Raw genomic sequence first — 26,047 nt, 5'->3', positions numbered from 1 at the left:
CAATATAATTTTTACTAAAATTATCGGAAAAATTCAATTATTTAAAAAAAATTAATAAAAATCTTCACAGAAATTCAATTATTTTTATACACTTTAATAATATTTTTAATAAGATGCAATTATTTTTAATACAATTTCAATAAAAATTCGTCGAAAAATTAAATAATTTCTAAATGTTTTTAATAAAAGTCTTCAAAATCAATTATTTTCAAAAATTTGAATAAAAGTCTATGCAAAAATTCAATTATTTTTGCATATGTAATAAAATTCTTTGCAAGATTTCAATTATTTTTAATAGATTATTTTTAAAAATTGTATTAAAATTCTTGGAAAGAAATCAAGTATTTTAAAAAATGTTGATGAAATTCTTTACAAGTATTAAATTTTAAGAGGTAATCAACTATGTTGTCAATTATTTATTTTTGTCTTTAAATAATTGAATTCTCATAGAACTTTCGAATAAGAATTGATTTAACAATGAATTTCAGTTAAAATTTTAGATAATAATTGAATATTTATACGCAGAATAAAATTTTTATGATTTTTCTAAATCGACTAAAACCCAGTATTTCAGTGATGAAATTTAATTTTTCGATAGCTACTTTTTTCAGTCTTATTGCTACAGTTTTAAAATTAATTTTTGAGTTCGAAGCCGGAATATCTTTTTTATTGCGTTCCATTTTTTAAATAGCACCTTTTATTAAATAGCACCAATAAATTCGAAATTTATTATCAAATTGGGTTTAAAAATAGGTCAATCAAAGCGTTTTTTAATGCTCTACAAGTTGGTAACGATACTTTTAAAGTTACTTCTACATTTTTCAACAAAATTTTCAAAAAAGTCTTATTTTCCAAAATTTTAGATTTTTAAAAGTTTAATATCTCCGGTTAATATGGACGAAAAATGTTCAATTAGGGCTCAAAAGATGCGTCTAAAAAAACTCTACAAAATTATGGAAAAACATTTTTAGGTGTCCTAACATTTTTTTTAAAGTTATGGGCAAAAAACTTTTTTTTCAATAATTAAAAATCCAAAAAAATATAGTTAAACTTTATCATTTTATGTCCCCCGGGAAGACCTACAATTTAAAAAAAAATTCATTCCTAAAGCTCTTCATAATCTTGAGATATTTATGAAAATGTAATGTTTACACACACATACGGAATTACATTTTTTAAAAATGTCATTTTTGAACTCCTGAGGTCAAAAAATCGAACTTGAAAAATTTTGGTATTACATAATAATAATTTTAATAATTTTAATTCTCCATGAGGAAGCAAAAGAATAATTTTTTCATTTCGAACTTTTAAAATAGAAAAATTACCTTTTTTAATACGTATACCTTTTTGCTAGGGGACTGTAATGCGAGTCTTGAAAAAAATAGAGTCTTAACAATGACATTCATTATAATGAATAATTGAACAATAGTTAAAATGAAAATTGTCCTAAAAATAACGAAAAAGGGATTCGAACAGTATAATTTAGACTTTCTTTCTGTTTCCTGTTTCCGCTTTTGAAACAATTTCATTTTTGTTTCACTATTGTTGTGTAATGGCAGTTTTCAATTCTTATTTACCGCAGAAGGTAGACAATTTTAAGAAGATGATTCAGTTTTTCTTGTTTCCTTGTTTTTGTTCAGCTATAGTAAGATTTTTTTGTTTAAATAAGTTCCAAGCCGCAATAGTAATAAAACCAGTTTTCATTTGGTCGAAAATTTATTTTTCGAAAAAAAGTATATATAGTTATTTTATTAGTTTCTCATTTTCACTATACATTATAATGAAAATTTTAATTCACATTTTTTACTAATTTGAAATCTGATAAGAATTTGAATATCTAGAACAAGAGAGTTCTAGATACTTGAATTCCATTTTCAAATTTATGTTTTCTTCTCTCGAGAAATATACTTTCTAAAATGTGTAATTTAATATCCATTGACTATGCGTGTTTCTCAGTTTAATGACAGAATGATAATCGACGGTAATGATGGTTTTTAGTCTTCTTTAAATTTTTTCTACTATTCTAACTAATATTAATTTTTCATTCATTATTTTCAGTGAATTGAATTCCAATCGACGTCTGTTTGTTTCATCAGCGTTTTATTTTTTCTTTTTACAAAAACTGACTGAACATGTGATTCTATATATAATAAAATTCTTTACAAATTCAATTATTTTTAGGAATTTTAAAAAAATTCTTTACAAAATTCGATTATTTTCATAAATAACAATATTCATCACAAGAATTCAATTATTTTCAAAAGTAATAAAATTCTGCGAAGAAATTCAATTATTTTTAAAAAATTTGAACCAATATCTCGTCAAGAATTCAATTATCTTTATAAATAGCAAAATTTTTCGCCAAAAATTCAATTATTTTCAAAAATTTAAATAAAATTTAAATTATTTTTAAAAGTTTTTCGCAATTCAATGATTTTCAATATTTACTGTTGTCATAAAATTTATCAAATAATTTAATTATTGAAAAAATTTTTTGATAAAATTCTACGTAAACATTCAATTATTTTCATAAATGATACAATTTAGAAATTCAATTATTTTCATCGCAGAATTTCCAATATTTTTAATGCAATTTTAAATAAATTTAAGATTTAAATAAATTCAAATTTAAAAAACATTCCATTATTCAATAAAATAATAAAATTCGTTGCAATAATTCAATTATTTTCATAAATAACTTTTCATACGTCACTGTAAATTAATTATTTTCAAAAATTTTTAAGTAATTTTGTAAAAGAATTTAATTTTCTTGATAAACAACAAAGTTTTCCACATAAAATCAATTATTTTAAGGAATTTTAATAAAATTCTTTTCCAAAATTCAATTATTTCGATAAATATCAAAATTCATCGTAAGAATTCAATTCTTTTGAAAACTAATAAAATACTTTCAGAAAATTAAATTATTTTCAAATTTTTTTAAAAATTCCGGTTAAAATTACTTTTTTTTTATAAATAGATATAGCGGAAATCTTCTCAAGAATTAAATTATTGTCATTTGTCAGAAATTTTAATAATATTCTTGGCAAAATTTCAATTATTTAAACGAAATTTAATAAAAATTCTTCTCATGAATTCAATTATTTTCATAAATTATTATTTAAATTCTTCGCATGAATTCAATTATTTTCATAAATTATTATTTAAATTCTTCGCATGAATTCAATTATTTTCATAAATTATTATTTAAATTCTTCTCGGGAATTAAATTATTTTTAAAAAATTTTAATAAAATTTTTTAAAAAGTTTTCAATTATTTTTTAAAATTGTTATAAAATTCTTTAATATGATAAATTTCAGTAAAATTTCAATTAAATTAAGAAATTAATTATTTTCAAAAGTTGTTAATAAACTTCTTTGTAAAAATTAAATTCTAAGAAACATTCAATTGTTGAATAAATTATTTATTTTTTTATTTAAATAATTGCATTCTAAAAAAAAATAAAAAAATTTAAAAAAAAATTTAAAAAAAAAAAAAAAAAAAAAAAATAAAAATAAAAAAAAAAAAAAAAAAAAAAAATTTAAAATTTTCGAATAAAAATTTATTTAAAAATGAATACTTAATTTCAGTTAAAATTTTTGATAATAATTAAATATTGAAAGCATTAGGGGGTAATATTTAGAAATAATTGTATTTTGAAAAGGTTTGCGAATTCAAATCTTTGAAAATCAGAATTTTTTGTTCTTTTAACTAATAATTCTGCGTAGAATTAATTTTATTTTATTATTAATTCACTGGGCTATTTTTAATATTATAAAAACATGAAGAAATCGATTACTCCGAGTCTTCGACTCGGAGTGATCGACTCCTTCATGTTTTATAATAATATTCTTATAAGTTATTGAATTTCAAAAAGGTTTGAATTTGAATCTTTTTGAAAATCTTAACTCCTATGGAAAAATAAGAATTATTAATATTTATTTAAAAAAGAAATTGTTAATGTTTCCGAATAATTTTACTTTTGAAGAAATTTGTAAATACATGTAATAGAACATTTTTTTGAGTATCTAATAATTTTTTAAGGGAATCAGAATATTCTTTTCTGGTCAGGGAAAAAGTGAGAATTTTGTCTGGAAATCAGGGAAAAGTCAGGGAAAAACGAAATTAAATTTTTATGGCAACCCTGTAAATTTTCTGGAAATTCTGCAATTGCTTTTTCTGATTTAATTCTAGTTTTAAAAAATTCGACATCTTTTCTCTCGGATTTAGTTTTTAATTTTCTGAATATTTATCGAGAGAAAATAATATTAAATAATATTAATAATAATAATATTAAATAATATAAAATAATATTAATAATAATAATATTAAATAATATAAAATAATATTAATAATAATAATATTAAATAATCTTATTGAACACAATGAAATTGGAAAAGAAATTAATTTATTTAATAAGAAAATAATTTAATCTTTATAATCAGCAATTATCTGTTTCCTTTTAGAATTTCTCGACGACAATAACAATTAGAATTAAGGTTACACAATTAAAGAGAACGTTAAAATGAAGTCTTATTAAATGAAACCAAATGACGGTATTATAAGAGGATTACAAAGATATCTAAAAGTGGATTTATAGAGGGTCACATGCTCAGACGCAGTGTTTGTGAAGCGTAGGTGTTTGCACTATGGTTTGATAATAGCTTTTCTCATCATGGTATACAACCGTTATACTTACAGACTTGTTTGGAATTCGTCGAATAATTCTAATAAGATGCGCTCCTTAATACACAGTTTTGTTTGTTTTTCTCTATTTTTGTCTATTTTTTTCTATTTTTATACGTTTCTGTATAGTTTTGAACGTTCAATTGAAATAACATTTTTTTTAATAACTCTACTGTTAATTTTTATTTTTCAACATAAATAATTATTTTGTACCTATAAATTAAAAAAATCAGGGTTGTCACAAAAATTTACTTACATTTTTTAAAGTATTTTCAAATCCATTTGTTTACAATTCAATTTTATGAAATTCTGATTGTTCGGAAATTCTTCAATTCTTTATTTATACAATTTATTTATTCAATTTTTAACGGGCTTGAAGCTCTTTCGTACATTGTACTTAACAAAGTATAATAACAAAATAACAACAATATAAATATATTGTATTAGAAAATAAAAAATACAAATAATTTAAAAAAAAACTCAATTAAACTTTTTCAAACAAATTAATTATACAGAATTCAATTATTTAAATTCAAAAAAAAAAAAAAATAATAATTGAAAGAATAATTAAATATTTAGTAAAATGGATTTCTCATAAAGAATTTTATCAACAAATTTTTAAATAATTGAATACTTTCGACGAATTTTAATAAAATTTTTTTAAAATATTTACATTTTTCGAGGTATTTGATTAAAATTGGACTAAAAATAATTGAAATTCTGCAATGAGTTTTATTATTTATCAAAATAATTGAATTCCTAAAAAGAATTTTTTTATTTATAAAAATAATTGAATGATTGTGAAGAAATTTATAAATATTAAAATTTCAGGGATATTTTTATTATTTTATGAAAATAATTAAATATTTGCGTAAAATTTTTTAAAAATTTTCTAAATAAATGAATTGTTTTGGAAAATTTTATTACAATAGTATAGATATTGAAAATAATTGAATTGAGGAAAATTTTTGAAAATAATTGAAATTTTGACAAGAATTTTATTAAAATTTTTAAAAATAATTGAATTTTAGAGACAAATTTAATTATTTATAAAGATAATTGAATTTTGGAGACAAATTTAATTATTTATAAAAATAATTGAAACTTTAATAGGAATTTAAAAAAAATTTTTGACATAATTGAATTCCTGTGAAGAATTTTATTACTTTGGAAAATAATTGAATTCCTGCAACGAATTTTATTAAATTTTTTATAAATAATTGAATTCCTGTGAAGAATTTTATTATTTGTAAATTTATTTTTTATGATAATAATTGAATTCTTCGGAAAAATGTTGTTCTTTATGAAAATAATTGAATTCTTGCAATGAATTTTATTAATTTAAAAAAAAAAAATTGAATTCCTGTGAAAAATGTTATTATCTGGAAAAATAATTGATTTCTTGCGCAGAATTGTATTAGAATTATAATTAAATTTTTATAAAAAGTTTTGAAAAGAATTGAATTCCAAAATTTTTTTTTTGATATTTGGGAAAATAATTGAATCTCTGTAGAAAATTGTATTACTCATTCAAATTTCGTATCTAAAATTTTAACTGAAATTCATTTTTAAATCAATTTTTATTGCAAAATTCTACGACAATTTATATAATTTAAATATAAATGAAAAAACAAATAATTTATTGAATAATTGAATGTTTCTTAATATTCAATTCTCATATTACATTTTATCAACAAATTTTAAAATAGTTAAATTTTTTCGACGAATTTTAATAAAATTTTAAGAATTCGATTAAAATTGCATTAAAAATAATTAAAATTCTGCGATGAGTTTTATTGTTCATGATAATAATTTAATTCTTGCAACGAATTTTATTTAAAAAATAATTGAATCTTTATAAAAAGTTTGGAAAATAATTGAATTCCTTGGAAGGATTTTATTATTTATAAGAAATAATTGAATTCCTCTGAAGAATTTTATTATTTAAGAAAATAATTAAATTCCTAAAATGAAATTCGATATTTATGAAAGTAATTGAATGTTTGTAAAAATTTTAATATTTATAAAAATAATAATGGAAATGATTGTAAAGAAATTTATAAAAAATTTGTAAATAATTGAATTTCTTCGATATTTTCGTTATTTATAAAAATAGTTACATTTAAAAAAAAAATTAATTAATTAATTAATTAATTACAAATGTTGAAAAATGTTTCGTAAAAATTTCAGTAAATGGAATAAAAATTGTAAAAAATTGCTATAGAAATGATGAGATAAAGATATTTTTTTTCACGGGGATTTAAACTAATTTTTCTGTCTAAAAATCCCGTATTGAATTTTCTGACTTTCTTTTTGTTTCACGTTACATTCTCAACGTGCTGTTGTAACATCATCGGATGAAACTCTTAGGATGATGCATATACACTAAACCTTTCAGTGTATAACTGTTTTATTCTCTTTTTACTCTGTCTGCTGTTCACATTAAGATTACAATGCCCACTGTAATAACAGTAGAACCTAACTAGTCTTTAGTCCTCTCCATAAATTTTTCAGTAATTATTACAGATATACTTTTTTCTTCTTTTACCCTTTGATTTTGCATTTGAAAAATATTGTATTTATAATAAATTTTTCCTATTGTTTTTTATGGAGGTAACATTCTGACAACTATTTTCTCCACGTGGAAAACAAATTTTTTTGACGTATAGAAATATATATATACTCGTTGCATTCTTTTTTTTTTAACAATGACAATACTTTTGTCTGTAATCAAATAAGGGAAAATTTTACTTAAAAATATAAATTAAATTTTTTATAAACTAAAATTTTTCTTTAAATCGATTATTTTTAATAATTTTCGAAAAAGTTCTTTGACAATTTTCAAATCCATTTGTTTTCAATATTCATTTATAAGAAATTTCAATTATTTGTAAATTCTTTAATTAAATATATATTAGAAAATAAAAACTTCAGATAATATTAAAAAAATTCAATTAAACTTTTTAAAAAAAAGTAATTTCAAAATTCAATTATTATCTAAAATTTTAACTGAAATTCATTATTAAATCAATTTTTATTACAAAATTCTAATAAAATTCAATATTATTTAAATACAAAAATAAATAATTTATTGAATAATTGAATGTTTCTTAAAATTTAATTTCCATAAAGAATCTTATCAAAAAATTTTTAAATAATTGAATTCTATCAACGAATTTTAATAATTGTTTTAAAAATAATTACCTTTTTCGAGAAATTTGATTCAAATTATGTATTAAAAATAATTGAAATTCTGCGATGAGTTTTATTATTTGTGAAAATAATTGAATACCTTAGAAGAATGTTATTATTTTTAGAACAATATTTAATTTTTGCGAAGAATATTATTACTCATGAAAATAATTGAATTTCTGCAACAATTTGTAACTTTTCCAAAATTAAATTTTTTCTTCTTGTTTTTAAATCAATTTTTATGGGAAAATTCTATTAGAATTCAATTATTTAAATACAAAAAACAGTTTATTGAATAAATTACATGTTTCTAAAATTTGCATTTTCATAAAGAATTTTATCAATAAATTTTTAAATGATTGAATTTCTTTGACGAATTTTAATAAAATTTTTAAGAATAATTACATTTTTCGAAGCATTCAACTAAAATTCTATAAAAAATAATTGAAATTCTGCAATGAGTTTTATTATTTATGAAAATAAGTGAATTCCTAAAAAGAATTTTATTATTTACGAAAATAATTGAATCCCTGTAAAAATTTTATTATTTATGAAAATAATTGAATTATTGTGAAGAAATTTATAAAAAAAATTTGTAAATAATGAAATTCCTGTGAAATTTTTATTATTTTATGAAAATAAATAAATAATGTTTGCGTAGAATTTTATTAAAATTTTTTCAAATAATTGAATTGTTTTGGTAATAGTTTTTGAATTGTTTATTAAAATAGTAGATATTAAAAATAATTGAATTAAGGAAAATTGTTGAAAATAATTGAAATTTTGTCAAAATAATTTAATTTCGGGGACAAATTTGATTATTTATAAAAATAATTGAAATTTTAACAAGAATTTAAAAAAAATTTTTAACATATAATTGAATTTCTGTGAAGAATTTTATTACTTTTGAAAATAATAATTGAATTCCTGTGAAAAATTTTATTATTTGTAAAAATAATTGAATTCTTCAGCAGAGAATGGTATTAAAAAATAATTTAATTTTTACAAACAGTTTTGAAAATAATTGAATTTCACTGAAGAATTTTATTATTTATGAGAATAATTGAATTCCTCTGAAGAATTTTATTATTTATGATTATGAGAATAATTGAATTTCTCTAATAAGAATTTTATTATTTATGAATAAATAATTGAATTCTTTGGAAGAATTTTGTTATTTGTGAAAATAATTGAATTCCTGTGAAAAATTTTATTATATGTAAAAATAATTGAATTCTTCAGCAGGGAATGGTATTAAAAAATAATTTAATTTTTACAAACAGTTTTGAAAATAATTGAATTTCACTGAAGAATTTTATTATTTATGAGAATAATTGAATTCCTCTGAAGAATTTTATTATTTATGATTATGAGAATAATTGAATTTCTCTGAAGAATTTTATTATTTATGAATAAATAATTGAATTCTTTGGAAGAATTTTGTTATTTGTGAAAATAATTGAATGGTTGTGAAGAAATTTATTTAAAAAATTTGTAAATAATGAAATTCCTGTGAAATTTTTATTAGTTTATGAAAATAATTAAATGTTTGCGTAGAATTTTATTAAAAAATTTTTAAATAATTGAATTGTTTTGGAAAATTTTATTAAAATAGTAGATAGTTGAAAATAATTGAATTAAGGAAAATTTTTGAAAATAATTGAAATTTTGACAAAATTTTTTTAAAATTTTTGAAAATAATTGAATTTTGGAGACAAATTTGATTATTTATAAAGATAATAATTGAAATTTTAACAAGAATTTAAAAAAATTTTTTAACATAATTTCGGACTTTTACGGGATTTACGAATCAAGTTCAAGCCTTGCATAAGGGAAAGAAAAAGAAAAGAAAGAAAAATAAAATTACCCGGTGTAAATGAGAATTGATCGTAAGTGTTACAATAATAACAATAATTTTAAGTGGATCGTAAATTATATTCACAACTCAAAAAGAGTTTATATTTGAAAATAAGAAGGATGAGGCTCTTTTGGTTTCGAACCGTAAAGTTCGGTGGCCCGAAACCTTCGAATAAGTTGCCGGAAGTGAGAATGCCTGCGTGTTGTATGTCTCGCCTGGTGAATTCACTGATAACTTTTGCTACAGTTATGTCTATGCAGGCAGCAACAACAATAATAATAACAACAACAACAAGAGTGTAAAGATTGTAGATTGTTTTTTTACCTTCACGTGCTGTTGGTCATTCTCTCTCTTGACCGTTGATTTTTCTCTTTATTTCCACTACTATAATAATAATAAAAAGAAAAAAACAATCGAATTATCTCTTTTATGTCTATTAATTGTTTTTTCTCTTCGATTTTATTGTCAGCTCAAATAGAGGAAGTATTTATTTAGAAGCATTAAATTCTTGACAATTGGAAGGAAAGTTTTTCTTTAAAATCAAAAAAAATATTTACTTATTGCGTAAAAATTTCTTGAGTACACAGGCCAATGGATATTATGACTTTTTTGACTATTTTCAAATAATGCGACTTTTATCGACTTATTTTAAAAAATTACGACTTTTTCGACTTTTCTTCCTTTTCCAACAAAATATCACATTTTTAGTATAAAATGCAACCAATTTCGATTTTTATAGTGTGAAAAGTATAACTAATAGACAAATCTTTGAAATGTTATTTTTAAATAATTTTTCGAATTAAATTTTCGAAATACACAAAGAAAAATATTTTGAATAATTGAAATTTTGTAAAATTTAATTGTAATTAAATCATTTTTTTCAAGTATTTTATTACAATTTTCGAAAATTAACTTTTAAAGAATTTTACTTGAAAATTTTGGAAATAATTGAATTCTCAAAAATTTTAATTGAAAAATCTTCAAGTGTAAATTTAATAAAAATGAAAATTAATGAAAATTAAATTATAAAAATAATATTAAAATATTTTTAAATAAACTAATTCTCAGAATTTTTTCGTTGTAATTTTTTTAAATTCAATAATTATTTTCAATATTTTCGATGACATATTTCCGAAAATTCAAATACTTAAAAAAAAGTGAAAATTTTAGAATTATTTTTAACATTTTGGAGAATAAAAAATCATGTTCAAAATTTTTAATTAAAATTCTTCAAAAAATTAATTAGTTTTATTTTTAAATTATACAGAAATTCTTTTTAGAAATTCAATTATTTTTGAAAAATTACATTACAATAATATTTATAAAAAACTAATTCTTCAAATTGTTTTATCATAATTTTTTAAAATTCAATTACCTCCGACCAAAGCAAATTAAAATTTTTTTAAATTTACTTTTTAGATTTATTAAAATTTCGAAGAAATCATTTTTTAATTAAAATTCTTTAAAAATTTGATTTTTTTTATATTTTTTTAAAACTTAATTATTTTGAAAAGATTTTATCAAATTTCATTTACTTTTCAAAGATTTTACCAAATTTCAATTATTTTTTAAAAGATTTTGCTAGATTTCAATTTTTTGGTCATTTTTTAATTGTATGTAATAATTGTATAAATATTGTCTTTCAAAAATTATTTAGAAATATTTTTCAAAATTTTTAAGAATTTCTTTATTAAAATTTTTGAAAATATTCTACCTTAATATCTTTAAAATGAAAAATGGACAGTTTCAATTATTATAAAATATTGAATTTTTGTATTTAAATAATAATTGAATTGTTGAAGAACTTACGGAAAATTTTTAAAAATTAAAATAGATAAATTGATTTAGAGATGAAGTTTAGTTCAAAATTGCAGAAAATAATTGAACTTTGGAAGAATAAATAAGTAGTTGTAATTTTTAGAAATTATTAAATTTCAGAAGTTGAAAGAAAAGAAAAATGTTTTGTTGAAAGAAAGGAAGTTTTTTCTCCATATTTTGACATGGAAAATTAATGAAATAAAAGGTATAATATCTTTTCGAGATATATTTATATATACGGCATTTACGGTCACTTGAATTTTTACCGGAAGTAAGAAGCCACCTTAAAATTTAGAAAGGTATCGTATTTTCTCCTGTTTCATGATACACCTGTGAAGACAGATGTCCAGCCTGTAATTCTCTTTCCCCTTAAAAAATTAAAGAATAAGGATCATTTTTCGAAATAATAAATATAGTATTAAATTTTTCCCACAAAAGAAGAAAAAGTTTTTACGCGCGCAAAAAATTTTAAGGCTATGTTTGTAATTTACAGAGTAATTAAATTACAAAAAGGGGATTAATTATGTCAGGGTTGCCAAAGGTCAGGGAATTAAGAAAAAAGGCAGAGATTTTTATTAAAAGTATAAAAATTCCACAGAAATTCAATTATTTACAAACTTTGTATAAATTTCTTAGCAATAATTCAATTAATTTCATAAATAATAAAATTCTTCAATTATTTTCCACACTTTTTAAAAAATTCAATTCTTTTTTATACAATTTTGCTCCAGAATTCAATTATTTTTACAGATAATAAAATTTTTCACAAGAATTCAATTATTTAAAAAAAAATAAATATAATTCATTGCAACAATTCAATTATTTTCATAAATAATAAAATTCTTAGCAGGATTTCAATTATTTTTAAAAGCATTATAAAAATTTTAAAAGAAATCAATTATAATGAATTTTCAATAATTTTTGATAAAATTCTTCGCAAAAATTCAATTATTTCCAAAAATTTTAATAAAATTCTTCCGAAGAATTCAACTATTTTCATAAATATTAATATTCTTTCAAGGAATTCAATTTTTCTTATAAATAATAAAATTCTTCCAAGGAATTTAATTATTGTCAATACTTTTTATAAAAATTTAATTATTTTTGAAACGATTCTGCTGGAGATTTCAATTATTTTTTTTCACAAATATTAAAAATTATCACAGGAATTCAATTATTCAAAAAAAAAAAATTTAATAAAATCCGTTGAAAAAATTTAATTATTCACCTTAAATAATAAAATTCTTACCAGAAATCAATTATAAATTTTCAACAATTTTAATAAAATTCTTCGCAAAAAATCAAATAATTTTCATAAATAATCAAATTCTTAACAGGTTTTCAATTTATTTTATTCCAATTTTAATCGAATTCCTCCAAAAATGTAATTATTCTTAAAAATTTAATTTCAATTCCTCGAAAAAAATTAATTATTTAAAAATTTGTTGATAAAATTATTTATGGAAATTCAATTTTAAAGTAATTGAATAAGTGAATTTAAATAATTCAAGTCCGTAGAATTTTTTAATAAAAATTGATTTAAAAATGAATTTTAGTTAAAATTTTAGATATGCAATAATTGAATTTTGAAAAGGTTTCAAATTAAAATCTTTTTAATTTAAATTTTTTATAATTTTAACTAACATAATTTTGTAGAATTAATTTTTTTGAAAAAGGTCGCAGGAATTCAATTATTTTCATAAATATAATAAAATTCTTCAGAGGAATTTTCAATTATTTTCAAAATTTTTTATAAAATTCTTTATAAGAATTCAATTATACTTTCAATACAATTGTAATTGAATTTCTCGAAAGAATTTAATTATTTTCAAAAATTTCCATAAAAATCTTTAAAACAATTGAATTTTTTTGACAGCTTTTCTGAGGATATAAAAGTGAGACAAAAAACGAGTCAAGAGTGTTGCGAAGCAAAGTTCTTATTCGTTTTTTGTCTCAATTTGATGTCCTTAAAAAATAAACTGTAATTTCAATAATGTAATAAAATTCTATGCAATAAAGATATAAATTACTTACGATTAAAAATGATAAAAATTTGGCCTGGAAATCAGGTAAAAGTCATGGAAAAATAAAATTTAATTTTCGTATTTTTTCATAAGTAAATAAATAAAACACATGATGATTAATTTTTGTATTTTAATTTCTAAATAGAATTTAATTCTGAATTGTTATTATTTTCTGTTTTTATGATCGTGTCTCTCATCATTAATTACGTAATTTGCGATTATGGCGCAATGATTGGGGGTAAAAATAAATGTATTTTGTAATATTTTTTAAGTGAGTTAGTTTAATTATCGAAGGAGAGCGGAAGGTACAACTTGTGGCCTAATTGTTAATTAAGAATGGGAAGTTGACGAGAGCATAAAATAGTGCATGAATGGGTGATTCAACTTTGCCGCCTCTGCAACTTTTGTAAGGGTCACGGATCAACGAGTAGTTCTTGCCCCGTATTAACCTTATGGCCTTTCGCTAATCCCCACACACACACCCCCCCTCCTTTCTCCAAATGAAATCTTCACCCCCATGAGAATTATACATCACTAAATTTCACTGATTATTATTTTTTTTTAATCACACAATTTATTACCTTCCAACATTAATTTCACCATAATTCAATTTATACAATCGAGTTACGTATTATGTTAAGAAATAAAAATTCATTCATTGCTCAAAAATGACATAAATTTAATAATATTTATTAATTTTAATTTTTATGATTTTCACAGACTTCAAACTCATTTACTAAAACCTATTATTTTAATAATTTTTACTGAAAATTTTGAAAGTAATCGAATTTTATGAAGAATTCAATTATTTTCAATAATTGTAATAAAATTCTTTGCAAAAAGTCAATTTATAAATAATAAAACTCTTTGTAAAAAATTTAATTATTTTTATGTAAATAATAAAATTCTTATCAAAATTTCACTTATTTTCAAAACAATTTTTAATTGATTTCTTCGAAAATTTCAATTATTTTTAAAAATTTTGTAAAAATTATCCGAGAAAATTTAATTATTTTAAAAAATAATTGAATTTTTTACAGAAGTTCAATTATTTAAAAAACATTTAATAAAATTGAATTCAAGAATTGAATTATTTTCGCATAAATAATGAAATTTTCGCTGGAATTCAATTATTTTGAATTCCAGAAAAAATAAAATTATTTTTAAACATTTTTTTTTATAATTCTTCAAAAGAAGTCAATAATATCAATAAATAATAAATTTTTCACGTGAAATCAATTATTTTAAATACAATTTTAAGAAAATTCTTTTCAAAAATTCACTTATTTTTAAAACTTTTGCAAAAATTCAATTATTTGTATAGAAATAATAAATTTTTTCGCAGATATTCAATTATTTAAAAAAGTTTTAACAAAATTCTATTCAAGAATTCAATTATTTTCAGAAATAATTAAATTGTCGATGTACTGAAAATAATTGAATTCAGAGTAAAGTATTTTTAAAAAAATTTGAAAATAATTGAATTCATTTTAAGAATTTTATGAATATTTTTTTCAATAATTGAATTCTTTCGAGAAAATATATATAAAATTGTATTAAAAATAATTTAATTCATGGCAAGATTTTTATTAAAGTTCTTTAAAATGATTTTATTGTTTTGAAGAATTTGTTTCAATTTTCTTGAAAATAGTGGAGACTTTTTAAATAATTATTACTGAAAATTTTGAAAGTATGTAATTTAATTTTAAGAAGATTTTCTTTCAAGTTTTTAATAAAATAATCGTGTTTATTATTAATTGTAATTAACAATTTTTCTATTAAATTATATTACAATTATTCATAGAAAATTAAATTCTTTTAAACAATTTTATTACAGTTTTTGTAAATAATTACATTTTTTTAAAATTTTATTAGATTTCGTAACAATGAAGTAATTTTTTAAAATAATTTTAATACACAATTTTAAAAATACATAATTAAAATTTACAAAGAAATTTATAAAACACTTTTGAGAACAATCGAATTGCTTAGAAAAATTTTATTACAATTTTTAAAAATAATTAAACTATTTAGAGAAATTTTATTAAAATTATCTTGAATATAATTGAATTTTTTTCTATAAATTTTATCAAAATTTTTTTGAAAATAATTGAATTTCTCAGAAGAATTTTATGATTTACAAAAGTAATTGAATTCTTGCCAAGAATTTTACAATTTATAAAAATAATTAAATTGTTTCGAAGAATTTTATCAGAATTGTTAAAAATAATTGAATTTTTATTAAAACTCTTATATTTAAATAATATTTTTTAAAAATAATTGTATTCTTTCGAGAAATTTTATTAAAATTGTATTGAAAATAATTTAATTCCTCCAAAACATTTTATTATTTATGAAAATAATTGAATTTCTTTGAACAATTTTATTATTTATGAAAATATTTTAATCTATGCAATGAATTTTATTATTTATGAAAATAATTGAATTTTTGTGGAGGTTTTTACAATTCATAAAAATAATTGAATTGTTTCGAAGAATTTTATCTAAATTTATGAAAAATAATTGAATTTTTTTTAAGGAATTTTATTAAAAATTTTGAAAATATAATGATTTTTTAAAAGATTTTCATCAAAATTGTCGAAAATTATTGAATTTGTATGAAAATTCTTGAAAATAATCTATTTTAATTAATATTTTTAAAAATAATTGTATTCTTTCAAGAAATTTTTTAAAAAATTGTATTGAAAATAATTGATTTGCTCTAAAAAATATTATTATTTATGAGAATAATGAAATTCTTGCAAAAAATTTTATTAAAATTTTTTAATAATAATAAACAAGAATATTTAATATTATTTACTTAATAAGTGAATTCTTTAAATTTTGAATCTGTAATCATTCAAAAATTAATGTTTATTCTTGAAAATAAAAAATTGTTTAATTTAGGTACAAAATAATAATAAATGGAAGGCTGTTAAAAAAATTTGCTAGTAATAATTATAATAATTGAAGTTATCACTTGACCAAATTTTTATAGTAAAATTAATAATAATAATAATAATGAATAATAAATCAATAAAGTAATGAAAAATATTAATTAATTATTAATAAAAATACTATTGAACTTTTTACATAAATAGAATAATAAAATATAATATAATTATATATATTAAAAATAGTTTATTATTTTAATTGTTATTGTTTTGTTTTTATGATCACATGATCATTAATTAAAAAAGTTAAATTTAGATGGAAAAATTGTAAATAGGTATTTTCTTGATGAAAATTATAATGTCTGGAAATAATATTGATTCTATGATAATAACAATAGAATTTTGTGAGAATTAACATAAATATTCATATATTGTCCTGGGGGATATAATAGAAAGTAATTAAAATTACCGAGTTGATAATTAACTATACACACGTCAGTCGTTTCTTAGTCGCAGAGTAGGTAAGAACCGGACGAATAATGTCCTATTAATTAAATTTAACAATTTTAATTATTTTTTCATAAATTGGTTCGAAATTTTTAATTATTCAACTATTCTAAAGCAATTTTACTTTCTTTTTTTTAATTTTTTCATTTAATTAATTTAATTAACTGACTAAATTAATATGGGAGATTCACATTAAATTAAGTGAATTGAAATTTTCTTATTCACACGTGTGACATTAATTTGTTTAATGTTATGTATTTTTATTAATTTTTATATTGATTTATTTACTTTTTATATTGATTAAATTATTTTATTTCATTTATTTATTTATTTATTTATATTGATGTGAAATTATCCAAAAATACAATTTTTCGAAAGAAAAAATGTGTGGCATTTAGTTTTTATTTGTTTAATTATTTTAATTTTATTTTTACATTTTGAAATATAAGTTAATTAAAAATAGAGAGGAATTTTTAATTTCTGATTTAATTTTAATATGAAATTTTCTTGCAGGGTGAACCGGAGGAGGGGATTGTGTTGACGTCGGAGTCTCCGTCCGGTCAACCGGAGTCGAGATCGATTCGTCTCGTCGATGGACCAACTCCATATCAAGGCCGATTACAAATTCTACATCGTGGGGAATGGAGAGCTGTTTGCACCAATTCTAGAAAGTAAATAATCTAATTGCAATATTAAAATTATTGTCAATATTATAAAAATTGTCTTTCCTTTTATTCGAATTTAAAAATCAATTTGAATTTCGAATAAAGTGATTAATTTTTCATTCAATATTAAAATTGAGCATTAGTTTTTTAAGGTATCAGTTTAAAGTAACTTATTTATTTCTTTTTCGCAATTAACACTTTATTTAGTAATAATTTGCCTTTAAGTATTAAAAGAAGAATTTAATTTTGCTAAAGTTCTGAACAATTTATTTATTTCTTTTTTAAAATTAAAATTTTATTCTAATAATTTTTACGTCAAGTATTAAAAAATTAATTAAATTTATTTATTTGTTTTTCAAATAAAAATTTTATCCTAATTTGCATCACGTATCAAAAAAAGAATTTCGTTTTCCTAAACTTCTGAACGTTCAAATGAATAAAATTAATTTTTTTTCACAATAAATTTTAATTACAAAAGTGCGTCACTATCAAAGAAATTAATTGTAAACTTTCTGAATATTAAATTTAAGTTTTTAATTTTTATCGCAATCGATAATTTATGAAAATAAATTTATTGAAAAATATTTTGTTCAAAACAAAATTTGTGGATTGTAGGTAATTCATAAAGTTTCAAATTATTCAATTTGTTTGTTAATTTTTATTGCAATCTGAGTGGTTTTTAAAAATATATTTACAAAAATATAGCATTTATTTGAATATTATTCTTATTTCAGAGTATTAATTTTTATTATATTTATTATATTCAATAAAAAGTAAAATTGTAAATTAAATACTTTGAAATTTTCTAGTAGATTAATTTTTAATATACGCAGTTATTATTATATAATAAAATTGCATTTTGAAAAAAGAAAGAAAAAAATTTCGTTTATTTAAACGTTCTTGAATTTCAGAGATGTGAAAAAAAATATATAAGAATTTATTAAAATCTCGTATTTTATTTTCAATATTCATTAAAGAGAACATATTTTGGTTAATTGAAATAATTTATGATAAATATTTACATAATGAAAAGCGATAAATGTCTATAATAATGAATCATAACATATGGACAATAATAGATGTGACCATAAATTAAATTCAGAAACAAAGAGAATCAATTGAAAAATTTATTTCATATACTCGAATACTCAATACTTTTCGTAAAATTTGTAGCTTTTTGAAAAACTTTTTCTTGAAACAGTTCCTTGAGACAATTCTTTCAAAATATATGAAAAAATAAACAATTGTGTAAATAAAAAAAAATTAAATACTAAAAAATAAATAAATAAATACTAAATGAATAAAAAAATAAATACTAAAAATAAGTAAATAATAAATAAATCAAAAATATAGAAATAATAATTATATAATAATTAATTAATATAAACAAAGTAATAAAAAATATATACAGTCGACCCTCGATAAATTGAATCTCATGGCATAGAAAAAATTCAAATTATCGAGGTTTATATTTATCGAATATTTTAAGTATTAAAAATTTTTCAATGAACCAAAAACCAAATTCGATTTATGGAGAAATTCAATTTAGCGAAAGTTTAAATATCGAGAGTTGACTGTAAATAATTAGCTATTGAATGATAAGAAAAACTTAATTCTTAACTACATAAATGTTTAATTTGAATAATTTTTCAATTTCTTACGCAATAATTTTTTTTTTAATATTTAATAGAAAAAAATATTCCATTCATTTGAACGTTCAAAATTTTAGGAAAATTTTATTTCAATATAAATGAACAAGACCAAGTTTTGCCCAGTCGTTCAAAGGTTTACAATAAATTTAATTTGAATTTCTATTTCTAATTAAATAAATTTTATTTTCTAATCAAATACGAAAAATATAAAATTTAAAATAATTTTTATATCTGTAAATTTTAGAATGTTTGATTTAATAAATTTTTAATTTTAATTTTATTAAATTATGTAATTATAATTATAATTACCCATAATTAAATTAATTAAATTATAAATAAATTATAAAAATTAATTAAATTTTAGTAAATAAATTTATTAAATTTCAAATAAAAAAAATTAATAGAAGATTAGGTACCATTTTTTTTGTTAAATATTTAAAATATTTTGAATATTAAAGTTTGAAATAGAGAGAAAAATATAAAAATAATTTTCAACACAGTACAAAATCTAAACGTAATATTAATGTAATGTGCACCAGGATTGTTCATTATTCAGAATTTTCTGGTATTTCCTGCCAGAGAAACCCCCATGTAATTTTACATTGTATAAATGTCCTCTTCTGTGTTTACGTGTGCAACACTACAATTAGATTTTTATTCAAATGCGAAATTGGCACACAAAAATACATATGTAAGCTTATAATCGAGTAGAATATAGAAAAATATAACAAAATTAAGTAATAAATAGGAAACATTGGTAATATCTATCAAATAATTTCCAGTTCATAATATTCTAAAAATCTGGTAAAAATAAAATAACCTCAGACCAGAAAATAATTAATATTTTTTGTTTCATATAATTAACTGAATAATTAATTTACTAATTTATTATTACTTTATTTATTAATTTAAATAAAAAATATTTTTTGTGTAAAAAGATGCAAATTAAAAAAAAATTGAAAAAATATCGACGTTCGTTTTAAATGTTCGAAATAAGTTTTTTTTTGAACTCTTGGTTGAAATTTTGGTTAATAAAAAATTTGACATTTTCAGTTGGACAAGAGCGGATTTTGAGACTGCCTGTAGAGAATTAGGATTGCAAGGTGGACAATGGTGGGGTTGGGTAGACAGACAATGGCCAGCGAAACCTCGATTATTATACGAACAACCGCAATGTCGAGGAACCGAACCAAATTTACAGCAATGCGATCGCTGGCCGAGTAGACAGCTTGGTTCCGGAGTCTGTGGTACGTTTTTGGTATCAAATATTCAATTTCTCGATAAAAAAAAATATGCACAAAAGAAAATTAAAATACAAAGCTAATCGCTTTGAACAACATTATCAATATTTCAGTTAATATGTCAAGAACGCTGAAAAAAAAATTTATTTAATTCAAATAACCGATTACTTGACTTATTAAATATTTATTGTAATCAAATAATTTTCATTTGAATCAATTAAATTGTATTTAAACCAATAAATTTCACTATTTCAAGAAAATGCGATTTAATAAACTCCAATAAAAATTATTTGATTCAAGTAAATATTTTATTGATAACTGTCAAGTAATCGATTATTTGAATCAAAAAAATTTTTTTTCAGTGTGTACTGGACTGAAGAGAGGCAACTTTCAAAAATTATTTTTGAATCATTTTTCTAATTAAATTTTCAAAGTATATTACAATTTAAAAGATTTTTAATAATTGAAATTTTGTAAAATTTTAATTGAAAATATTCTATTTTTTTCCATTATGTATTTTGTTGCAATTTATGAAAATCATTTTTTGAAGAATTTTAATTTGAAATTTTTATAATTGAATTCTTAAAAATTTTAATAAAAAATCTACATGTGTAAATTTAGAAATGAAAATTAATGAAAATTAGCTTCTAAAAATTGTATTAAAATATTTTTTGAAAAAAGTAATTCTTAGAATTTTTGCATTTAAATTTTTTAAAATTCAAATATTTTCCGTATTTTCATTTATATACTTCTGAAAATTCAAATACATTCATAAAAAGAATAAATCATTAAAATTTTTTTATAATTATTTTTAATATTTTGGAGAAAACAATCGTGTTTAAAGTTTTCAATTAAAATTCTTCTCAAGAAATTAATTATATTCAAAAATTTCGATAAAATTTGTTTACAAGAATTCAATTATTTTCAATACAATTTTAATTGAATTGTTGGCAGTAATTGAATTATTCTTTTAAATTTTAATAAAATGCTGCAAAATACAATTATTTCCAAAAAATTTAATAAAATTCGTTGCAAGAATTCATGTATTTTTATAAATAGTAATGAAATTTTTTGCTGAAGTTCAATTATTTTCAATATCAACTTTTTTAGTAAAATTTCTCAAAAGAATTCAATTATTTAAAATATTATTTTCAAAAAAATTTTCTGGAAGAAATCAATTATTATTTTTCAATACAATTCTAATAAAATTTTCTAAAAGAATTCAATTATTTTCTAAAATTTTAATTAATTCTTCGAAAAGATTCAATTTATTTTATAAATAGTAATATTCTTGACAAAAAATCAATTTTTTTTTATAAATAATAAAATTCTTCGCAGGAATTCAATTACTTTCATTAGTAACGAAATTATTTTTGCAGGTATTCAATTATTTTTATAAATTTTTGAAACGTTCTTGAAAGAATTTAATTATTTTCAAACAATTTTAGAAACTTGTCAAGAATTCAATTATTTTCATGATTAATAAAATTCTTCAGATGAATTCAATTATTTTGAATCAATTTCAAAAAAGTTTTTCACAATAATTCAATTATTTTTAAAAATTTTAATAAAATTGTTCGTAAGAATTCAATTATTTTCATAAATAATAAAATTTCTCTCAAAAATTTAATTACTTTTAATGCGCAATTTTAATAGTTATTTAGAATTATTTTTAATCTTTTGAAGAAAAGAATCATGTTCAAAACTTTTAATTAAAATTCTTTAAAAAATTAATTCGCTTTTTTAAATTAAACAAAAATTCTTTAAAGAAATTAAAATATTTTCGAAAAATTACATTACAATATTCTTAAAAAAAACTAATTTTTAGAATTGTTTTATCATGACTTTTTAAGATTTAATTATTTTCGAACAAGAATTTAAATTTAAAATTTTTTTAAAATTACTTTTTTAGACTTATTAAGATTTCAGAGAAATCACGTTCATATATTTATAATTAAAATTCTAAAAGAATTCAATTATTTTTGAAAGATTCGACCAAATTTCAATTGTTTTTAAAATATTTTACTAAATTTCAATTATTTGGGAATTTGTTTAATTGTATATACATAATTGAAAAACTATTATCTTTAAAGAATTATATGAATCTTAAGTTCTGAATTTTCAAACGAACGAAATTTATTTATTTATTCTTCTACAAATAAAAATTTTTATTACAATAATAATTTTGCCTCATCGCTGTCAAAAAAAGATAATTATAAAGTTTCTAATTGTAAATTTTAAGTTTCTAACTTTTATTGCAATCAGCAATTTGCGAAAATATTTTTCATAAAAAATAATTCGTTCATTTGAACGTTCAAAACTTGTAGATTATCAAAAATTATTTTAAAATATTTTTAAAAAATTAATTTTTAAAATTTCTTTATTTGAAATTTTTGAAAATATTTCTTAACAACTTTTACAGTTATAATTATTATAAAAAAATTGAATTTTTTTATTTTGAATTCTTTGAAGAACTTTCGGAAAAATATTAAAAATAATTGACTTAGAGACGAAGTTTAGAAAATTGAAGAAAATAATTGAATTTTGAAAGGGTTATAGTTGAAATTTTGGGAAATTATTAAATTTCAGAATGTTTTGAATTGAAATTTTCGTAATTTTTTTTTCCGTGGAGGAACAAATAAGAAGTATTTAAATATTTATTTAACAAAACTATTGAATTTTTGAATAATTAAATTTAGAAATCAGTGAAAGGGAAAATTAGGAAAATACAAAATAGAATTTTCGTGACAACATTGAATTAAATAAATTACTTTTTCGGATTTTTTTCTATTTTTAATCGACTAAAGCAACTTTTTTCTGCCTTAAAGTTAACCCGAGGCATGTAAATATTAGTTTTAATCTTTTAATTAAATATTATTTTCATGAAATGAAAATGAATGAATGTATTAATTTTTATGCGATTTATTCATATTTATTTATTTGTTTATTCGAATATTTTTGTGCGATGATGAATAATATTATAATTAATAAAGAATATAATTTATTTTTCATTTAGTCAGTAATTATGTGCAGTAAATTTATGATATTTCGATTTGAATATGATAATAAAAGTTAATTTGTTTTGCAGATTATCATCCCGATTTGGGAATAGCGTGCTTACCCCACCATGATGGAGCCACACGGGCAATTAAACACTGGCGGGGTATTAGATTTGAAGGTGCACTTTTTGATAAGCCTCTCATTCAGGAAAACACCCTTTATGTCCGCAGATCAAAATCTATTTTGCGTTATGTCAATATTAGGTAAATCAAGTTTAATTAATTGTATTTGAGTCAATAATTTCGGTATTTGAAGCAAATACAATTTAATTGATATATTGTTTAATAATAATAATTAATTATAATTATTTCATACAATTAAATATTTACTTGATAAAAGATAAGTATATTTGAAACAAAGAAATTTTTTTCAATGTAAAAATTTTATTGAAAATAATTTATTTGATTACTTTTGATATATATTTATCTTTTATTTATGTTTAATTGTGATATTAAATATATACTTACTGTCTTTTTTTTTTGCTTTTTAGTTACGCAGGAACAGGACGTGAAATCAACGTTACCTCTGCCCTACATGTGGAAGGTGTGCCACCACAAATGGAATCAATCACCATCGTTAATTCGGCCTTCAATGGAATCAACATCACCACTCCTGAGGCTCCAGTTATCATTAAAAACTGCACCATCCAAGGCAACAGAGGTATTAATCTTCTTTGAAATTCTTCTTCTTCTTCTTTAATTGTTATTTAATAAATTATTATTTTATTATTTAGTAACTAGCGTAACTACAAGCGTGCAAGCGAGCGTGAAATTTTCAAGCCCGTTGTTAGTTACAAAAAGTTTCTTTTTGAAATAATAATTAAAATTTGTTATTTTTTCAAAAAATTTCATTTTTCGGAATATAATTCTTAAAAAAAAAAGATTATATTTTAAGACAATTTTTAAAAGGAATCAAATTAAATACTTTCAAATATAAAATTTATTTCAATAAAATTTGACAAAACTTTTAATTGTTTTAATTGTTTTAATTTTTTAAATGATTTTCGAGAATTCAATTATGTATATACAAAAACAGTTTTAATTACAATCATTCAATTAATTTTTTTCGATAATCTATAAAATTAATTATTCAAAACTTCAATAATTTTTTTAAAATATAAATATTAAAAAAAATATATATTTTTATTTTATTCTAATTTTATTAATTTAATTTGTTTTAATTGAAATTTCAAATAATTTCAATGTGAAACCTTTTAAAATGTAATTATTTCTAAAAAATACAACTGTAACTTTTCCAAAGTTCAATTCTTTTATAGAATTTTTAAATAAAATTATTCAAAACTTTAAACAGTTTAAAAAGAAAATAATATATTAATCATTTTTTAAAATAAACATTTAAATACTATTATACTTTTACGCTGATTAAAATGTTAAAAAGATTTCAATTTAAAAACCTTTTAAAATTTAATTATTTCTTAAAATTCTTGTTATGACGCTTCTAATGTTCAATTATTTTTCCAAATTTTAACTGACATTCTTTTTTAAATCAATGCTTATTAGAATTCAACGATAATTTAATTATTTAAAATTTTAAATACAAAAAACTTTGTAAAATTTAGTTATTTTCCAAATTTTTAGTCACAATTCTTCAAAAAATACAAATTATTTGTTATTTGATTTTTTATTTCCTAATTTTTTAAAATAAATTTTCTCTAAATTTTTTCAATTTTAAAATAATTGTATTGAAAATCCTTGAATTCTCGCAAAGAATTTTATCAAAAAATTTGAAAATAATTGAATTCCTTCGAAGAATTTTATTATTTAGGAAAATAATTGAATTCTAGCGAAGAATTCTGTTGAAATTTTTGAAAATTCTAATTAAATTCTTTTCAAGAATTTCTTTAAATTTTTCAAAATAATAGTTTCTTTAATAATTTTAATTGAAAATTTTAAAAGTAATTAAATTTTATGAAGAATTTCTTTCAAGTTTTTTTGAATTTCTTTCGAGAGTTTCTTTGAATTTTTTAAAAATAGATACTATTAAAAATTTTTATCAATGATTGGATTTTTTTAGTATAATCGATTTTGTTAATAATTGCAAATAATAATTTTACTATTAAATTTTATGAAGAATTTATATCAATTTTTAAAAATAAATCATGTTTGTTAATAATTATAATTAAAAATTTGATTATTGAATTTTATTAAAATTGTATTGAAAATAATTGAATTCTTGAGAAGAATTTTATTATTTATAAAAGTAATTAAATTTTTGCGAAGAATATTATTACTATTTATAAAATTAATTGAATCGTTTCGAAGCATTTATTGAAATTTTAAAAAATAATAATTGAGCGCTCCAATGCAACAACTCGTTCGACGCTCAAAAATTTTTCGAGCGTCGAACGAGTTATTGCATTGGAGCACTCAATTGTATTCTTTTAGAAAATTTTATTAAAATTGTATTAAAAATTAGTGAATTCCTGCAA

The 26,047-nt window shown here is 19.3% G+C and overlaps 1 protein-coding gene across 2 annotated transcripts in view; it reads left to right on the top strand.

Moving 5' to 3' along the window:
* LOC122511791 (protein bark beetle) overlaps positions 1–26,047 on the top strand; it is a 76,141-nt gene that overhangs the window by 23,954 nt on the left and 26,140 nt on the right. For both annotated transcript variants that reach the window (XM_043627284.1, XM_043627276.1), the window contains exons 2-5: positions 17,494–17,651; positions 20,351–20,544; positions 23,627–23,801; positions 24,089–24,258. In XM_043627284.1, coding sequence (XP_043483219.1) covers positions 17,494–17,651; positions 20,351–20,544; positions 23,627–23,801; positions 24,089–24,258 — 697 coding nt within the window. The remainder of the gene's footprint in view (positions 1–17,493; positions 17,652–20,350; positions 20,545–23,626; positions 23,802–24,088; positions 24,259–26,047) is intronic.

This window comes from Leptopilina heterotoma, unplaced genomic scaffold (assembly GCF_015476425.1).
Source record: "Leptopilina heterotoma isolate Lh14 unplaced genomic scaffold, ASM1547642v1 Lhet_121, whole genome shotgun sequence".
Lineage (NCBI taxonomy): Eukaryota > Metazoa > Arthropoda > Insecta > Hymenoptera > Figitidae > Leptopilina > Leptopilina heterotoma.
This window is presented reverse-complemented; position numbering and strand designations above follow the sequence as displayed.